Source organism: Copadichromis virginalis, linkage group LG13 (assembly GCF_057382275.1).
Source record: "Copadichromis virginalis isolate Kocher_CV1m ecotype Utaka linkage group LG13, C_Virginalis_male_GT1.1, whole genome shotgun sequence".
NCBI lineage: Eukaryota > Metazoa > Chordata > Actinopteri > Cichliformes > Cichlidae > Copadichromis > Copadichromis virginalis.
The window spans coordinates 24495841-24516033 of NC_140630.1; the positions used below are offsets into that span (position 1 = coordinate 24495841).

At 41.2% G+C, this 20193-nt stretch overlaps 1 protein-coding gene across 2 annotated transcripts in view; it reads right to left on the bottom strand.

The window, feature by feature from the left end:
- Nucleotides 1-20193, bottom strand: part of lyst (lysosomal trafficking regulator) — a 62895-nt gene that overhangs the window by 22788 nt on the left and 19914 nt on the right. For both annotated transcript variants that reach the window (XM_085478144.1, XM_085478145.1), the window contains 8 exons: nt 17080-17170; nt 10836-12927; nt 5930-6872; nt 5667-5828; nt 3396-3552; nt 1567-1778; nt 1380-1446; nt 757-866 (listed from right to left, as the gene is read on the bottom strand). In XM_085478144.1, coding sequence (XP_085334270.1) covers nt 757-866; nt 1380-1446; nt 1567-1778; nt 3396-3552; nt 5667-5828; nt 5930-6872; nt 10836-12927; nt 17080-17170 — 3834 coding nt within the window. The remainder of the gene's footprint in view (nt 1-756; nt 867-1379; nt 1447-1566; nt 1779-3395; nt 3553-5666; nt 5829-5929; nt 6873-10835; nt 12928-17079; nt 17171-20193) is intronic.

Here is a 20193-nt window from a genome sequence, read left to right on the forward strand (position 1 = left end):
ACAAAGTAAATGTGAAGTTAGGGGAACTGTTTTAAATTTGATGCAAAAACACTTAAATCTGGGCTTTTTTGTAACCCTAAACTTAAAGCTGTTTTCAGCTGCTCTCTTATTCACAAGGGGTTGCCACAATGGGTAGCCCCACATATTTGATAGTGCCGATTTTCACAGCGGGTGTCCTGACACACCCAATAAAGAGATATGTCCCCTTTAAAAAAAACAAAACAAAACCAAGCCCCCCCATAAAAGCTAATACACTAAGAAATGTAACTGATTTATCTGTGATCCATAATAAACCTGCAGAATATTGATAAAGAACCAGCAAACAAACCATGAAGAATGCAGATGAATACAGCTAAGCACAAAGAGTTGTGTGTTATCCGCACAGATGACAAAATTAACTTGCCTTGCAAGTTGTTAAAAATAAATCCTTCCTGTCTGCTCTCATAGACGTCTGAATTCCAATTAAATGCAGACGTGTGTTAATAAGTACTAGTATTACATCTGTTCTGCACACTTTGGTGTTAATTGTATACAGAATGAAGCTACCTAAGGGAGCATTATGTGTTGATACATTTTAAAGCGGCAAGAAGTGAGAAGAGAGGCTGACAGCACGGTGTGTTAAAAATAGATTCTTGTTCCTGCTTTAAAACAAGCAAAAGCATGCAGGCACTGAGAACAAGAAGACATCAGTGTCAGGCATCACGAGTGCAAGCAAACAGCACACTGTTGAGTGACTGATAGGAGATGGCTATTTACAGTAGGTGGGGTCTTCTCCAGGAAGAGGCGACTCAATAGAGCAAGTTCCTCAGCTGTGATCCTCTGGCTCACCATGGCAACCAGCAGCTCCACAAGCACAGTCTGGCAATCTGAATGTAGACCAATGAAGAGCAGATTACATAAAGAGTTATCATCGCATTTTGGCAGGCATCAGAATAATTTCTTACCACAGAAAATAGATGATTTTTCTTAAGCTTTCTCAATAATTGTGAATGTAATCTATGTTGTATTTGAACTTTTAGCCATTAGAAATTGGCTGACAAAATATCCCAAGGACAAAAATCCTCCCCAACACCACAGAGAGCAAACACTTATCTTGTTTTTCCTTTAGATTTTGGACATCATGATATTATAATGTTAAATAAGATCAACTTAAGTTCCAAAGAAGCCCACCGGGTAAGACTGACTAAGAACTACTAAAGGTACCTATGATAAAACATGACACTGAGCCCAGGGGACCCAGCTGAAATGTCAGAAGCAGAAAAAATCTCAGGAAAACAGCAAACTGAGAGGGCTCCCCTCCTCCTGAGACGTCACACATGAAAAATATGTGTTTAGATCAGATAAGACAGAAAAAAAATAAAGCAGGATGAAGAACAAACCTGTGAACGAGTGGTTTGTTTGACTGAGAATGTTGTGAAAGCCAGACAGGATAGTTTTGACTCCTCCCTGTGAAAACAGGAACAAAGCAGTCAGTCATTTTCTTCAGACCACAGCTGAGTAGTAAAGTAAGACAAATACGGGAGGTGGTTAAGTGTAGCACAAAGAGGAAACTGTGGTTGGCGGGACCTGGTCATAGAGGAGAGCAGCATTGTGGTGATTGGCGTGTACTGCACTGAGCAGGCTGTGAAACACATGACTCAGAACCTCCAGGTCTGGGGAGCCAGAGGCAAGTAGCTGCAACTCCATCGTACAGATCTCTGGGAACAGGAGCGCGCCTCGCCCGGGCCTGTCTGCCACTGCTACAAACTCATGCAATGCGGCTGGCTCCACCTTCAAACCTAAGAAACCCAACAGAAGAAGATCAGAGACACAAACAAGAGATTGGCACGCACTGCCTGCCTTGCTAAAGCACAGGCACAATATGCCACCCTCTGCTCCTTGAACAGCACCATGATTCAAAGGCATTCCCTCTCTTGGGTTCTTGGAGGTAGAGCATAAAAATGAATTTGCCTCAGTTCTGTGCTCAGCTGCAGAGCTGCCTCGTGTTTTCAAGGAAAGCAGTCCAGCAGGCTCTCACACGGCTCCTAGAAACTCCTTTTAATTAAAGAAGCTTGGTTGTCTTCCTGTGCACCGCTACACGCTTTGTTACAATCTACCACACACGCATCCAGTCACATATTGCTAGCAGTAAATATAAACTAAAAGCCACGTACCAACTGTCATACCCGTCTGCCTTGATAGTGCATTATACTGATGCTTGTGTTTGGTCTGTGGTTAAATTTAATTGCAGGAAGTCTACAGTATGCATTTCACATCACTTTTCGCTATGTTTATGGTCTTTATCCTTTCAATTAACCTCAAACTAATAAACACAAGGATCTGGAGCAGTGTAAACGCCGCTAAGAGACCAGGAAATGTGAGGAGGCAGCAGCTACAGGAGCCAATTTGGACAAAACGAGAACAGCCTGAGGAGAGAAATTCTGGAATAAACATTTTTATTATTAAATATTAGAAATAATTTTGAATTGCTGTAATGCTAGATTAAAAAAAATACAGGAAAAAGGATCAAGTTTTAATTGAGTGTGAAAAAAGGAACAGTCATTGGTGCTTGTGCTCAGTTACCTAAGTTGAGCTATGTACCATTGAAAAAGGACTTTCAGTGGAAATAAGTGGTTTGATTTTACAGAAACACGAGATAAGGCTAATTACCAAATAAATAGCACTGCATTGTGAAGTTGATTTGCTCAATATGACTCAAGGTTAAAGATTCTGTTTCTCATGACATAAGAGTTTTCCAGGAAGCTAAAATTTCCATCTGATGAAGACTTTAAGTCACAGGATCTAGCTCATGAGACCAAAAGAATTTAGTTGCCTGCAGTTGTAAAACGTAAAACAATGACTTTATTCTGAGGAGATGAAGCAAAAATAGTGTAATCGGGCCGTGTCTTTAACCTGCAAGCGGTGAAACAGAGCTGACACAAGAGGTTAAACGCATTTTCTGCCTTGTCATATGCATGAATTAAAAACTAGCCACCGTTTATTGCTTCACATCCTTCACAGCACACCAAAGGAGGATGTTGTTTTTTTCTTTATTATAGAAGTAACTGTCTGTATGTCTGAAAAAAAGAGCATCCAGTGAATGCACAGAACTCCAGAAAGGACTAATCATTCAGCAAAAAGACCGATTAAACAGTTAACAGTGTGAGAAACAAGGTTTCCCAAGACTCAAAACAAGCAGGTTTAGAGGTTATAACGGTCCCATGACCTCTCAATCCAGCGAGGTTAGTCTGTTGTTGTTATAGCCAATAAAAACAAGATGCAGAGAAGACAAACATCTGAAGTAAAAATGATTTATAGTGTTCAGAAAATAAACTGAAAAATGAATAGGCAGTGAAAAGTAATAAGACTCATAAGTGTGAACTGCAACCAGCCTCAGTAACAATATCTGGACCTACCCTCTTCCTGCTTGGCCATGTCCTCTGGGTTGCTTTCGCTGTCAGCGTCGTAGCCCTCCTCCTCCCCTGGGGGCTTGCTGCCGCAGCTCTGCACCTCGTCCACCTCCTCAGACAGATCGCCCGCTGGGGCCGCCCCCTCCGCCAACACCTGGAGCTTCTGGCAAGAAGAGAGTGAAAGAGCAAGTGAGGCAGAAGAGGAGGTAGGAATAAGAAGAAGAAAAAAAAAAAATCATGAATTTCAATCCCATACACTCCAAGTTCAACGGCTGGTTAACTTTCAAGCACTTAAGATAAGATTGCTTTCATAAGAGCTTACCCAATGCTGCTTTAAAAAATAAATAAATAAAAAATAAAAATTCCTTGATCGAGTATTTTTAGGGTAAAATGTAAAAGGCATGACATGGAGTGTCATGCCTGATGCGGCGAATCGACTGCCCTCAAAACGGGGGAAAAAGAAAGTACAAGATTTTTAGTCATAAGACAAATATCAGCTGACCTGCAAGGCGCTCACACAGCCCCAGTTCCTCGACATGAACAGTCATCATATGTGCATGTAGGCAAACACACACACACGTAAACTGACAAACTAAACCATTTCCTGGTTCAAAGAGGCTTTTTGCATCACACACCTCTATTCCTTCGAAACTAATATGAGGCTGTTTTTATATTTAATTGTGGGTGAACATTTTAAAAGACTGGTCTAAATCAGTGGACAAACTTTGCGGTGGAAGACTAATCTCGGTGCTTCAAGCACATACTTGTAATGGTTAAGCGAACATCACAGTCTGCCAGTGCTCACTGAGAAAGAACTAAGCTCTTAGGAAATAGGTAAATCTATTATATAAAAAGCCAAATCCTCCTGTGTTGGAACAGGCTTAGTCAGACAGGCATTTTAAGACTTGAAGAAAACACGGCTGAGAGACATGAGACAGTTACTTTCAGTCATGTAAGTGCGGACGGCTTCTTTTCGTTTGTGTTTGCCTTATTTATGGAATAAATGAAAAAACAGATTCATGTCTCTTGCGAATCTTAAATAACGCTTTACAAAGCCTGCACTGATAGTGGCACTGCTAAGGAGGTGAGAGTTTGTAGAGGCCCATCTGTACTGAGCAAATGAGAAACTGTCAACATGTGTGAAGATAACTGATTGAATTAAAAAATGTTTTCAATATGTTAATTAAACTAAGTCTGTCTGAAGAGCTGACAGCAGAGTGTAAAATCCACTAAAACAAAGAAACATCAGCAGCATGCTGGGTTTTAAAATGAGGCTGCATCCGCTGCTGGCTCCACACAAGGGCTACAATTATTTACGTTCACCGTTTCTGTTGTTGTACATCAGGCTGATAACAGCTGCTTAGCAACATAGTGCGAGTGGCCTTACACGGCAGTACTGATGCTTGATAACACTTGGGTGGAAAATGGTTTTCCTCTCATTGTACGCTTGCCTCTTAAATAAACACCACTGCTCATTATATTTTACCACGGTGCTCAAACACACGCTGTAGATGCACAGATACTTCACTCTGCAGACAAAAGAGGCAGCAAAAAGAAACATACAATTTTCACTCGTGTTTGCACTGCATGTTATTGTCCGTCTGACTGGTTAATAGTGGCTGCTGGTGGGAGATGATGAGTTAATAACATGGGGTCACACACAAGAAAATGCAGTTGTTTCTGATCACACAGGCTCTCAACTCTCTCTCTAGTTCTCAGCCCTGCCTGAAACCTTTGAAGGCATTTGCCCTTTTGTTTTGCCCTTCTGCCAAGTTGCTGAAATCAGTAGGAATTATCTCTGGAATTTGTTAAAAGAGTGAGAAAAACAGTAACATAAAAGACAGAGAAGTAAAAAACAGGCAGGAAAGTATGCCTGTTGTTTTTAGAGTCAACAGGACAGATATGGGCAATAAAGGCCTCCAAGATACTAACTGCTCAACAAAAGGTCAATAAATGAACCTATAGCAGCTTTCATTTAGTGCCATAATATAGTCATTTGAAATATTTATTTCATGAATGACTTTTTAGTAGTGTGAAAACAGGCACATATTGTGCAAGCGAAAACAAATGGTTTTAAAAAGAGATTTAAAAAAGATTAATTTTAATGAGTAAATGGAATTCAGCCGAACAAATAATGGAGAGACATTTTGCCAAAAGCTTTATAGAGTGATTAGATGTGATCAACAATGACGGCACCTCATGTCTCTTTATACATGAGTGTTTCATGAAAGTGGAGAATATTTATTGTCTCACAGGTTCTCCCAAGGCAGGACTCACCCTCTCTGGCTTCTCCTCAGGGGGATCGGGACAGGATGACACCTCAGCCAAGGCCACTCTCAGGAGAGAGTCAAACAGGGGTATGGCAAGGTCAGAGTTCACCACTCCAGACCGAGAGAGCTGGTCTCTCACTTCTAACAAGGTATCCTCCACTGAATGGAGCTATAATCGAGAGGACATGACACTTTAAGTTAAGCCAAAGTATTTTTTTGCGTATTTGGCCTGTTTAGGGGTTAGTTAATTAAACACATTGCTCAACATACCTGATAAGAAAGCTCAGGCTCTATCCTCTGCAGGGCTGAGTTAGCACTGTGTAGGCAAATAGCCAGCAAAGCCTCAAGGAGACGAATACTTTGAAGTTGCCATTCTTCCTCAAGTTTCTTTGATGGATCTTTGGTCTTTCCTTCAGCTGGACTGGTGCTGCTGGTTTCAGATGCATCATGAGAAGTCTCCTCCAGTCCCAGTGAAGTGGCTGTGGAATCGGGGCTGCCTTTACCTTTGCCGTCTCTCTTCTTCTTTGCTTTTCCATCCTTCGTTTTACAGGAGAGCTTTTGAATGACCATTGCCATAAGGCGCAAACAGACATCCAGTCCACCCAGCCTGAAGAACTGTCTCTGGAACAAAGGGCTGGCCAGGTAGATCCACCGACACACTGACCAAACATCAGCGGCGCGTCGTAGCTGCTCTTTAGAGGGCAGGGCTACACTGTCTGGGGACAGATATGGCAGCCGTCCACCCAGAGGTTCACTCGCTGTACTGTCATAACCCGAAGTGTCTTCGGAGTCATTGGCTGAGTCCCGGTCAGAATCTGCCTCCTTGCTGACGCAGAGGAAGGCCACACATAGAAAAAGATTGATAACATGAAGGTGGATCTCTGTTCGGCTGCGCCCCGGTCCACGAGCCTGGCCGCTACGGCTCTTATGTCGTGGATAAGCCTCCTTCAGGCCTTCATAGAACTTGCTGAGACTCTGTGCGCCCTCTCCGATGCCTCTGGACCCCAGTTCCTCAGCCAGGCCTAAGACAGCCTCCCTTTCTTCAGCATCAGCACTCTCCAGCTCCTGAAGCACCCCCTCAGCCTGCTGCTTTCCACTGCCTATTATCAGAGTCTCAAACACCTTCAAAGCTAAAGAGCGTGTCTGGTCCAAGTAGACAAGCTCTGTCACCTGGTTGAGTCCATTACAGCTAATAAAAAGGTCTCTGATCACCCTATAATACAAAAGATGAGAAACTAAGTTAAACAAAAAGGACATTTTAATAAGTTGTTTTTCACATTAAAATGCACTGTGTCATTTATTACCCCCCTCATAAAGAATGGGTATATATATATAAACCCAACACCAAAAAAGATGAGAAGCTATGTAAAATGTAAATAAAAACAGAATGCCATGAATTATTATTAATGACAACAGAACATATAAAACATAAAATATTTGTACTTAGAAAATGTACCAAGTCTTTCTGAAAACTATGGACATCACACCCTCTGGACTAAAGAGGAGAGGGAATATCTGATTTGTTATCAGCGTTCAGTTTAAAAGCCTGTCTGATGGTATGGGGGTGCCTCAGTGCCTATGGTACTGCACATCTGGAAAAGCCCCATCACTGCTGAAATGCATATCCGGGTTTTAGAGCAACATATGCTCCTATCCAGACAATGCCTTTTTAGGGAAGGTCTAAACTGCATACTACATCTACTACAACAGCATGGCTCCATAGTAGAAGAATCCAGGTGCTGAGGACATTTCACCAATTGAAAACATTTAGTGTATCATGAAATGGAAAGAGTGACGAAGATCCAGGACTGTTGAGCAGCTAGAATCCTGTATCAGATAAGAATGGGACAACATTTCTCTCCAGCAGCTCATTTCACAGATGTTTATGGACTGTTATTAAAAGAAGAGGAGATGCTACGTGATTGTGAACATGACCCTGTTCCAACTTTTTCAAGCCGTGTCGCTGCCATCAAATTAAAAATAACCTTTTTCTTGAAATGGTATGTTTTCTCAGTTTAAACATACGTTTTCTATCTTCTGCTGCAAATTTAATATGGGCTTATGAAATCTGCACATCATTGCATTCTGTTATTTGCATTTTCCAGAGCATCCCAACTTTTTTTGGAACTGGAGTTGTACTTCTTATTAGCCAGCAAAATAAACAACATGCTGACAACTCGGGTAGATGTGTAGAGTGCACACAAATACCTCCTACCGCAGCGCTCCCTTATTAAAATAAAAAGCACCGCTCAGTTCAATCAGACAAGTGCTGTAACCAGCCAGTGACAGAAAAAAAAACCTCATCACGCAGGAGCCTTCACACGCCAACTCCATTTGTTCTCTTCAGGTTGCAGAAATAATTCTCTCTCCAGCACAACACCTTTACATAAATAAGTCATCATCTACAATAATGCACACGGACACACCTGCTAGTCTTTATTTACTGCGTTTTCTTTGTTCTCCAATGTCTTTTCTGCTTCATGTTTATTCTATTGAGCAACATGAAAGACAAATTCACGACTTGTTATCTTAAGGCAAATCATATTTACTGGGAAAACACAGCTGACACCTTACCCTTTTAAATTTGTTTACTGGTGATATACACACACTACTGAGGCTGTGATGAATAATAAATGACGCTATCACAGCACAAGGTAAATTATGGTGAAAGAATAAAGCATCACCTCTGAGTGAAATCAACATTTGGTGTGGAAAAACAACTTGAGAGAAGTGCTAACATTACAAACGGACTGAAATCCCACAAAAAAACAAAAAACAACCACTTTAATCTCAGCATGGAGTTTTCTCTGCAGTGTGCGGTGACACAGATGTTCAGTTAGAGCTTTGAGGATGGGAGCGTGAAACACAAAACAAATTTAACAGATTATTAACTTGTTGATTTCTTTTCACCAATTTAAACCCATTTTCTCCAGTCTTCCTCTAAATAAATGTAGCGTTGATTAAATCTGCTTCTTCACAACATTTCCTCCTTTCATTAGTGGTCTGAAACTCCATCAGAATGGCTATTCATTAGTCTGCATATTTAATGCTCACTTCTGAAAAATATGATTCCTGTTTCGCAGAAACCGAAACGAGAGCAGGAGATGATGCAGTGGCGGGCAATGCATCAGATGATGTCCAACTTTGAAGAAAAGCTGCTCGTCTTTCAGGTTATCTTTCGATAACTTTTCCTGCATGAGCAGACTGCATAAGAAGGGGATGTAAAAACCACTTAAGTAGAATTGGTTTTGCCCATCCACGTGAAGGATGATCACACAAATAACCTCATCGATTCAATCGCTCGGTTTGTGAGATCACGAAAGACAGAAAAATCTGACACATGTCGCTCAAACCTTTTCCCGCAGTACTGAAGGCTCTGAAGCTCCAATTTGTGTAACTCATACATGAATGTGCCCCAAATCAAATGATCTGTGGATCCTATTTCGCCTAATTTCCATCTGTCTGCCAACCTAAACAACACAAGTTAATCACCGCTTTGCAGCCAGCTAACTTTGCAGCTATATTTGGAACAAATATGTATATAGCCCAGTAGATGGAGCTGTATAGTCTAACCTAGCGAGAGTGACCATGTGCAAAGATGTGAGGTCTGACCATATGCAACTGCAAATTCAGTACCAATGAAGACTTTTTAATTTGGAGCCTGTCATGGAGTAATGATGCAGACTTCATGGGGAAATGTGGTCGTTCAATTTCATCCTTGAGACCAGTACAGATTTAACATCTTAGTAAGCCACGCACCAACTATCCTGTGTTCTGTGAGCTGAGGTTATAATAAAACAGACCAATACAACTAGATCTACAACTACATCCATTGCATACCAAACAACTGAATATGGCACAAAAACCTTAAAGTTGCTGCAGAAAACATAAAAGAGAGTTTTAATTGTAAATGTTATACCCCTTCATTTGGGCTTTGAGGATAAGTGAAAACTTGTTTATATAAACTTATAGATCTACATTTATAGTCTATTAATTAAACTAAAAGTCTCGACACAAGCTGAGAATTTTGATTCCTGCTTTTCTGAATCTAAAAGTAAATTGTTGTGCATTTTGTCTCAAAAAAAATTAACATAATGAAAAATAGCAGCAGAGTTAAACTGATTAGCTATTGGGCTATTAATGTTTTTTCTCGTTAAAACACGTGGACTTTTATCAATAAATATTTTATCAGACACCTCATTGATATGAGCAGTTTATTGTTATGCTCTAAAGAGTTGTAAAATGTAATTCAGAGGATTGGTTAAAAGAGAAAAAAACCAAACCCATCACAGATGTCAGTCAAACTTGTAGAGAGCAGAGAACTCTCTGAATTTTAACAAGGAAATCTATCAGCCTACTGCTGACAAAACATCTCAAAGCATCCAGCCATCTATTTTTTAACACTCCCGATCTTGCTGAGGGTCGCAAGAACATGCAACCAATCACAGCATGTGTAGAGCGGCCGCTGAGATGTAATCTAAGCAGGTCACCTGGGTTAACACACAGGCACAGACCTCTGCACGTCCCATTCTATGGACGTTTCAGAGTTTACTTAACCTGTATGTCTCTGGATTGTCTCAACATCTCAGAATTCTACAGACAACTGAGAATATCCACACCAAAAACCAAAAATACAGTTTTACACAACTTCACATTTGCCAGCATTTTGATAAAAGCACACGAACAAACATTATCTGCCTCTGCTATGTTATGCTACTGTACTCACGACACTCTTACATAAACTGTCAATAATCCTCTCCATCTCGCTGAGTTCACAAAGCAGTGCTAAATTATTGATTAGCATTAATTAGCAATGACCTGGAGGGATAGATCTAATGACAAAGAAATTCCAAGTAGATTAGGTATCCTCCTTTGAACTGGCGGATTATATTTGCTTTAGGTCATTGTATCAAAAGGACAGGAATCCATTTCATAAGAAAGAAATATGCAATATCTATCGAAATAAACATCTATATCACTTGTCTTTCAGAAGAAATTTATAAAATAAATTGCTAATGCTTCTGAAAATATTCATAACCAAAGAACGTGCTGCTTTTTTTCAGGAGGTTTTGACATCTAACAACACACACACACACACACACACACACACACACACACACACACACACACACACACGAAGAGGGAAAACTGAGAATTATATTTTAAACTAGCTCACCTTGATTTGAGAAGCGATGGTAACGTTTGTAGGTAAACAAGTAGTACCTCCACAGGCAGGCACTGCGTGTGATAGCTGCAGACCTGAGTACAGACAGTAGAAACTCCCAGTTGCTGGGCGTGGTGGGCTAGCTCTACCCCTCTCTGCAGCACAGGGTTGAAGATGTGTGTGTAGAGCTGCCACTGCACTATAGCATTGCCCCTCTGAGTTAGGTGGCACACATGGCCAGCTATCTGCTGACTAAGCTGCCAGTCCTCACCAAACACTAGCTCTTGGTAGGCCTCCAGAGCATTCCACTTCCACAGCATATCCTCAGTGCCCCCTCCACTTGGCAGAATACCCTGGGAGCGGTAACACAGGCTGGTAGAAATAGCTGAAGGTTCCCCGTGCTGCAATGTCTCCTCCAGGCCTGGCAGCTGGCTGCTATCCAGAGTGCAGATGTTACATGAGGCCAGCTTGGCTTTTTCTGAAGGCTGTCCCCCACCAAGCTGGTCTAAGATCAGTCTCCCCAGGACACTAAGAACATGAGACTGGTAACTACGCAGCCCTGGAGCTTTAAAGGCATCGAGTAAAGGTCCTACGACTGAACGGGGGTCCATACAACAGCAGATTCCAACAGCCTGCACCCCAGCCAATACCTGCAACACACCTGGCCCGCTGGGGGACAGGCGCTGTAGGAGCCGCAGGCACTGGTGGGCACAGGCAGCCAAGCAGCAGCAGCGCTCAGGATAACGTACTGCTTCACCCTCCATCTCTCCTCCGCCTTCTCCATCCTCTTCAAAGGGGTTGCGCCTAGCAGCTTGCTTGAAAGCAGAGACGGGCAAACCTGACAAGTCTCTGTGATGATGCAGGAAGTGGGAATATTCACAGCGACGATGGCGCCTTCGGGCACACACAGACTGATGCAGCTGCTCTGACTTTGCCTTCTTTACAGCACTGACAATCTTGAAGACCCCTGCAATGAGGCCTCGTAGCCTCTCTGAGGCTTCACCTCCAACTTTAGAATCTCTGGCTCTGCCAAGTCCCTCCAGTCGAAGCACTGTAGTCTCAAAGAGCTCCAGGCCACGGTGCTGAACAAACTCATGGATGAGCTCTAGAGCCTGACTAAAGAAAAAAGGGTTGGGAGTGGAAGCCTGCAGGCAACCCAGCAGCACTTGCAGTACTCCTTCTAAAAGTTCTGGAAGCAGTAGCGCTCTGTGGCGATAACGAGAGAATGAGAAGTCATCCTGTACTTCCTGTAGAGTCTTCTTGGGCCGAGGAGCAAAAGGGTTACTCTGTCTGTCCAAGCAGCTCCGGATTTTGAGAGTGGCTCGCAGCAGGTCTGTTAGACTACGTCTCAGGCTGTCTGGAAGGCTGTCATTCTGACTCACATCCACAGACATCAGGTGCAAGATGGTTCGTAGTAGCATTCTCTGAACTAGTGCAATTGGCTCCTCTGTCCAGCCTCCAGCAAGCTCCTCTGGTCCTGCTCCTCCTCCACCCCCTGGACCACAACAATCTCCAAATTCAGTAAGGATCTCTGTGAGAGTAGGTACAACGCTGACAGCCAGGCCAGGGTTGTGGTTGATGCTCATGTCAAATTTACACACTTTCTCCAACAAGGAAAGCAACACATGGCAGAGATCAAAAGGCGAGTTTTCCATTCGATTGAATATTGATATTGCAGCTGGGTCTGTTAGGGTTTTGCTGTCAGCCATCTGGGATCCAGGGGCTCTGGGATGTGGGTATGGGGCACTCATGGTTTCTGTGGTGGTGCCGGTGGACGTGAACTGCGAGGCGTCTGATCGATGATGCTGACAGCTTACCTGGATGGTGGAGCCATGTGATCTTCGGCTCCGTGCACTACCTGGGCCAGTTTTGTCTTCAGAGTTGGCTTCTGAATCTGAGGTAGAAACCTGAGACTTGCGAGCATCTTTCACAGAGTATCTCTGCGCTGTCCGCCGGGACCTCCGTGACTTCCAGGTACTGCTGGCAACACGGGATCTCTTCCCAGAGGTCTGCTCATCTGTTGCAGCCTTCAGCCCTGTTCTGAGAGGGATGGCCTTCACCTCCCGGTTCAGGAATACCTCCAGCAGGGACGGCAGGGTGAAATCTGTCAATACATAGAATACATATCTATCATACTTGTTCTAGGTGCATGCAAATCGCAAAAAAGTAAGAAAATCCCACAAAGTGAGAGTATTGTTTTTTTTGTTTTAATATTTAGACAAGCACTTGATCCTGGTGTCTACAGATAAAGGTGACATACTTAAACAAGACCAAAATAAACCTTTTCAACAAAAATATCAATAGATGTGAAATGCTTGTGTGGATAAAATATAGTAACCTTTCAAACTACTATGGCACCCTGTATAAGAAAAAAAAATCTTATACAGGGTTTCCCCAGCAAATCTAGATGGAATGGAATAGAAAGTCTTTTTCTTTATGACCAAGCCATTCAACACCACCTCATTTTTTTTGTTTTTGTACCATTCCTTGGTTGATTTCTTTGAGTCCTTAGAAGCATTATCCTATTAAATGGTCCTACATTGTTTAGACATTCAGACTACAATCTGAGGACTCAGACTGCGCTTTGAGTGCTCAGATTAAGTAGAAAAGTGCCAGTCCTTTTACCATTTACAAATAGCTTACATCATCATCAACAAGTAAGCTTTGATAGTGAAAAATGAAAGTTAAAGCCCTGCCAACAAGCTGCCAAATCCCTGAGGCAGAGGAGCAACCTCAAGCCGTACCATTTTCACCTCCATGCTTCACAGTTTGAATGGGATTATTTTCATCAAAAGCTGTCTTTGGCCTGTGCTCTGCATCCTATCATTACTGTGACCACACAATATTCCAAAAGGTAAGCTCTTTGCCCATATGTTCACTGGCAAGCTGCAGCTTTAATGTTGTTTTTGGATAGAAAAGACTTGTATTGGCCCTGCACCCATGCAAGTTAAAATTGCTTTCTGATTGTAAATACATGCACTTTGTCACCGATAGTTGAAATAGTTACCTGCAGATCCCGAGATAAAATCTGGGAGGGTTCATTGGGCCTTTTATTATTCATTTCTTTTTACGCATCAAGTGATCTTGATCTGAACTTGCTGGAGCCAATCATTGTTATGTGTACTATGACTAAATGGTAAATGGTAAATGGCCTGTATTTATATAGCGCTTTACTAGTCCCTAAGGACCCCAAAGCGCTTTACATATCCAGTCATCCACCCATTCACACACACATTCACACACTGGTGATGGCAAGCTACATTGTAACCACAGCCACCCTGGGGCGCACTGACAGAGGCGAGGCTGCCTGACACTGGCGCCACCGGGCCCTCTGACCACCACCAGTAGGCAACGGGTGAAGTGTCTTGCCCAAGGACACAACGACCGAGGCTGTCCAAGCCGGGGCTCGAACCAGTAACCTTCCGATTACAAGGCGACCTCCCAACTCTTGAGCCACGATCACCCTGACTAACTCGTAGGTATCCCCTCAGGTTTTCTCTTAAAACCTGACTGCGACTGGAGTGATTATACCACAAACTCCCACAGAAAGGAAAAAACCCACCCTAGATCTCACAAACGCTGGATTCCATTTATGTGGATCTGATAGTGTTACATATGTACAGGTGTATTTTGTTGCAAGTGTCTGATATTTATTTACTGATTTAATATAGGCAAATGTTTAATGCAGTCAAGTTGTTACATTTTGGGTTTAAATACACTTGTATTAATTGGTATTGCTTCAAAGAGTACAAAATGTTATCTGTACAAATACCAAAAAGGCAACATTTTTCATGGGACTACCTATAGACAGCTGCTGAGTATACTTGTAGACGTATACTCAGCAGCTGTAAATGTCACATTTTAGTATTTGACACGTAATGTTAGACACCAGCCTGACAAATATTTATTTTTAAATATCAAAAATATTACTTCCTAAGTGTAATGCTCAGCTGCATCTCAGCAGCCGTACCTTGTTTGCTCAAACTCTCAGTAAGCAAGAATTAATTAAAGTAAAAATGTCTAGGGTGCATGTTAGAAAGGATCGGCAGCCCTGTACTAAATGCCAGTGTCATCTGGAGGTCACAGGACTCTGTAATCACTGCTCTTCTCCCATTCTGTGGCTGCTTGTGCTTGCAATACTAACATCATTCACAATGTCGTAAATGGTTAAAATTGATTAATCCGTTGTGAAACAAGTACAGTAGAAAGTTTGTGTTGTGCAAGTACAGCCCTGAGATAAAAATAAGTAATTCAATAAGGACATTAGAGACGCAATTTAAAGTCAAAACCAATTTCAGTGTCTTCACATACAGTAGTGTGCAAAACTCTTGAGCTTCCCCCCAATTTTTATCGGTTTCCAAGGAGACAAAGTTTTGTAATTTTTTTTAAAGTGGTCTTGACCAGCAGTTCTCCAGAGTTTATGGGCTTTGTGGGCTGTATTTCAGTCAGTGGTGTTAGGGATCTTTTCAAAATAGATTTAATTATCAATTAGGGCTGCCACAAACGATTATTTTGATAGTCGACTAGTCACCGATTATTTTTGCGATTAGTCGACTAATCAGATCATCATCCATTGGACGTAAAACTACAGCTTATTGCACCAGCAGCATCTGGTCTTATATAACTATCATTAGCTTACAGCTTGAAGTGTTTGTGCTAACTAAAAATAAAGACAAGATGGTAGTTTATTAATTTTTAATGAAATTTGCAGATTGTTTCGGTGAAGTTTAATAAACTCCTTGCTTTCTAAAATATAACAGGACACCGGAGTATATTATCCAGCGTCTCAAACTTCTGATGATCAGCTGTCTGCTTGAAGTTTATTTAGCTGTGCAAAAACTATAACTTTAATCTTAGCCAAACCGATTTACTCAGGAACAAATAAAATACTAAAGAAAGCCAAACAATAACATTTTAAGTTATCTAAGTGACTTATATATCATGTTTAACCTGAGTAGCGAAAGACAGTGGTGGGTTTGAAAACGATTTGCCGGGAGTCCGGTGTTCTCACGGCTCTAGTTAGCCTTGCCCCCGCCTAGCTAACGAGCTAGTGGGTAACAGACGTCTCCGAAAACGTCGGAGAGCTTTTGAAAATATGCGGTGTCTTGATAAACTGAGCAGATATTTGAGGTTTACATAGCTACATTCTCGCCTGAAAATATGTTAAACGTTTATTTTGTGACCCAGAAAGAATAATAGGAGTAAAGTTAAAACTAACTAGCTGCCGCCATTGTTGACAACTGCGCTGGGCTGCGCTATGAATTCTGGGACACAGCTTCTTCTTCTTCGGGGTTTAACGGCAGCTGGCATCCTTGTACATGCAGTGCTGCCATCTTCTGTTTCAGTCCGTTATTACACCCTTAAATCCTACTACTCATTCCTGCGTCCTTTGTGTTCTTACAAAGCTTCAAACGATGCGTCGACTATTAAATTAGTCGTCGACGATTTTAATAGTCGACATAATCGTGACTAGTCGACTAATCGTGGCAGCCCTATTATCAATGCAAAAACTATGGTAATGGCTTCATTTTTCAGCTTGAAAATGATCCCAAACACACTGCCAGAGCAGTAAAAGCATAAGCATGGATAGAAAAACACAGCTGAAGACTATTGGTCAAGGACCTCGACATTATTGAAGGAGTGTGGGATTGTCTTAACAGAGAACAGAATAAAAGGCAGCAAACATCCAAAGAAACTGGAGAACTATTCCTGAAGGCTACTTAAAGAAATTACAAAGAAGCTCAACTAAAGCTGTGCAAAAGAATAAAGGTGAAAACTTTTAATGTTCACTTATATATGTTATTTCCATGTGTGTCTGCACATGTTTCCTTAAATCCTTGCATTCATTTCCCCATTCGCCAATGAAAATATAAAGAAATGAACAATGGGTAAAGACTCTTGCATATTACTGATAAACCCACCAAACCTGATGCTGGAAGACTGCTTGATAGTCTTGATGCATGCTCAATCATCCAGGTAAGTAAATCCCAGAAAGCTGATTGTGTTCATCTGAACGTAGCACTTTCAGTGGGAGAAACGTTTCGTCATTCATTCAAGTGACTTCTTCGGTCTCTTTTCTCCCATAATCAACTTTTTGGGATTGCTTGATAGTAATAATTTTTTAAGAATAATGTAAACGCTAGAACACGAAACAGAGTAACTATAATGGTTAGCTAATTTTATACTTATGAATTGGACACATTTAAAGGAAACTTTTTAGGTAATGTTACATTACACGTCATGTGTGGGCACTGACCTGGGGCTTTTTCCTCCTGCACAGGAATCTTCCAGACCAATGGGAGTAAAGACAGCAGCAGAGTGAGCAGTTCCTCGCGACAGGTCAGCTCCTGAGAGGGTAGCAAAGCACACTGAGTTTACCTAGAAAGCCTTTGCTTTTCCCTGTGGTCACACTCCAATGTCACACCAAGACACACCCACCACACTTGGTTTGCACTACTTTCAACAGTTAGAATGAATAGATTATTGCCAGACACAATAATCTGCCTTGCATCTAAATGTAACAAACTTAAAAAACTTCCTTCAGCTGGAAATAACGCATTTATTTTTTTAATAAGCACTTTTATTGAATTAGTTATTTAATCTCCAATGCAAGTGCGTCGAGGAGCAATGTAGCAGCTACATGACAGACTTACTTCTGAGACCTCGGGGAGCTCATGTCTATCCAGGGGATTCCTCCTCCAGGTGTTAATTAAAAATGATAAACCTACTCTTTCATGTGTGAATTAAACAGCTTTCTGATTTAGCAAAAACATACAGGATGTTTAGTTTATAGCGCACGCCGACTTAGACTGCATTAAAAAAAGAAAAAGTGCAATCCATTTCATTCCAGGATCATTTTGAGCATTTCAAAGTATTATATTCAGCTACTACTTTTTACAAATATGCATCTCCATTTATTGCAAAAGGTACATTTTGGATAATGAAGGGAGAAAATAAGCTGTTCTTCTCTTAACGATTCATAATAGAAGAGTATGAACACAACACCAAACACCTTTGCTGTGGAAATGCCCAAAGGAGAGTAATAATAGCATCCTTGGCAGAGGATGAAGTCCCACTCCTTCTGTGTTTCTAATTGGTGCTTCTCTTAGGTTTTTTCTGGTCCAGGGGTAAGTGAACATTATAGCCACAACTGTTTTCAGTTCTTTTTTGTCTCAAGTGTACTTGTTATTGAAATGTGAATACAGGGTAAGAGATATGGCCAACGTGCCTATTTGCCTTGGCTCAAAACATCGGTGCTCCAGCGCAACCTTTGATGGTTCTGTTCTTTAGGACATCTCCAATTAGGGCTGAACGATATATCGCATTTGCGATAATATTGCGACATGATCAAGTGCAATTTTCTAACCGCAAAGGCTGCGATTATACTCTGGACAAGTCCAAATTCATGGGCTGCATCCTCCTGAGGCCGCATTTGTAGACCGATTACGTCACAGCGACGCGCCGAAGGCTGTCCAAATTACTACCATATCCCAGAATTCATAGCGCGGCCCAGCCAAACTCCAGTTTCCAGCAATGGCGGCCGCTACTAAGTTTTAAAATTACTCATACTAATCTTTCTGGGTCACAAAATAAACTTTTAACATATTTTCAGGCGAGAAAGTAGTTGTGTAAACATCAAATATCTGCTCGGTTTATCAAGATATCCCATATTTGCAAAAGTGCTTCGACGTTTTCAGAGGCGTCTGCTACCCACCAGCTCGACAGCTAGCCGGGAGCTCGAGGGTTACTGATGCGGCCGAGAACGGCACAACTCCCGGCACATCATTTTCAGATCACCGCGGAGTTTCGCTGCTCGGGTTAAACGTAATATATAAGTCACTTAGACAACCTAAAAATGTTATTGTTGGGCTTTTTTCAGTGTTTTGTTTGTTCGTGAGTAAATCGGTTTGGCTGAGATTAAAGTTATTAGATTAGATAAAATAAAACTTTATTAATCCCCCGGGTGGGTTCCTCCTTGTTTTTCACACAGCTGACTAAACGTCAAACAGAAAACTTATTAAACAGAAGTATGAGACAGTCGAGAATTTACACCAGTGTCTGGTTATATTTTAGATAGCAAGAAGCAGACGGCCGAGTTTATTAAACTCCACCGAGACAGCGGTGACACTAATCAGAACTAGACCGTCCAATTTCACGCCTTTAAACTTTAAAGGCGTGTTTGTGTGTGTGTTTATACAATTGCTATTATGTTTGCACTTTATGTGTAATGTTACTGACTGCAGAGATCAGTAAGATGTGTGTATTTTTTATTTATTAGTTTTATTTATTTAATATTATTTTTTAATTGAATGACTGTCTAGTAGTTCACAGATGTCGAAAAACTGAGTGTGGTAAAGCCACTGATTTTTTTTATGTATATTTCTGCAATCTGCACATTGTACTGACTTTCATTTTAATGTTTACACCAGGGTTCCTTGTCAGCACTTTATGCTCAGATGTTTGTAAGCTAAAAATAAACTATTGTGTATGTTCAAATATACTGTTGTGATTGAAGAAGTTAAATAAAAATGTCAGTCATCAATTCATGCATCACCTCATGTCATCATAACAGAGGTCTGTCTTCCAGGAAAGAACAGTTTAAAATTAATGTAATATAGTATTGGCCATACTATATGATGTATTGCTTGTCTTTGTTTAATAATACAGAAGACAAAGACCTTAAAAAATAATCGCATATCGCATCGCAATCGCAATATTGGGGCAAAAAATCGCAATTAGATTATTTTCCATAATCGTTCAGCCCTATCTCCAATGGGTGTGTCAACGTTAACTGTTTGCAGACAGAAATGACTCACACCGACATTCAGTAAGTAAATGCAAGTCACATATCCAGTAGTATCTTCACTAGATATTCTGTTAGTATTACTCTGGAATTTTTCAAATACTTTTACTACCATTTATTGATGACTTCTGTAATACATTTTTTTCTAGCTGTAGTATATGTAGTAATCATTTGAAAGGTAAACCATTAAGGTGAAATCAAAGAGCCGACACAAGCCTGACGCTTAACACATCAACACACAACCTTAATTTAAAAGGGAACAAAAAATAATTTAATAAAACCCTCAAATCAATAGGATGTTACATGGTTGACTACAGGACTCCTGTTCTGCTAATGTAAAGACTAATAACACTTCTACTGTTAAAGAGAATTTTACAGAGTAGATCTGAATCATCTAAACCAACAGAGTGAAGGTGACACAGTCTGGGAGGACATAACAACTGTGTGGAATAAACACTACTCAAAATACATTTTCTCACACACTAGGTCTATGATTTAAAACCTGATTTGTTCGAAAAGTTTAAGTTCTTCATAATGTGTCTCTGAAGGCTTTATTCCACTTGGGAT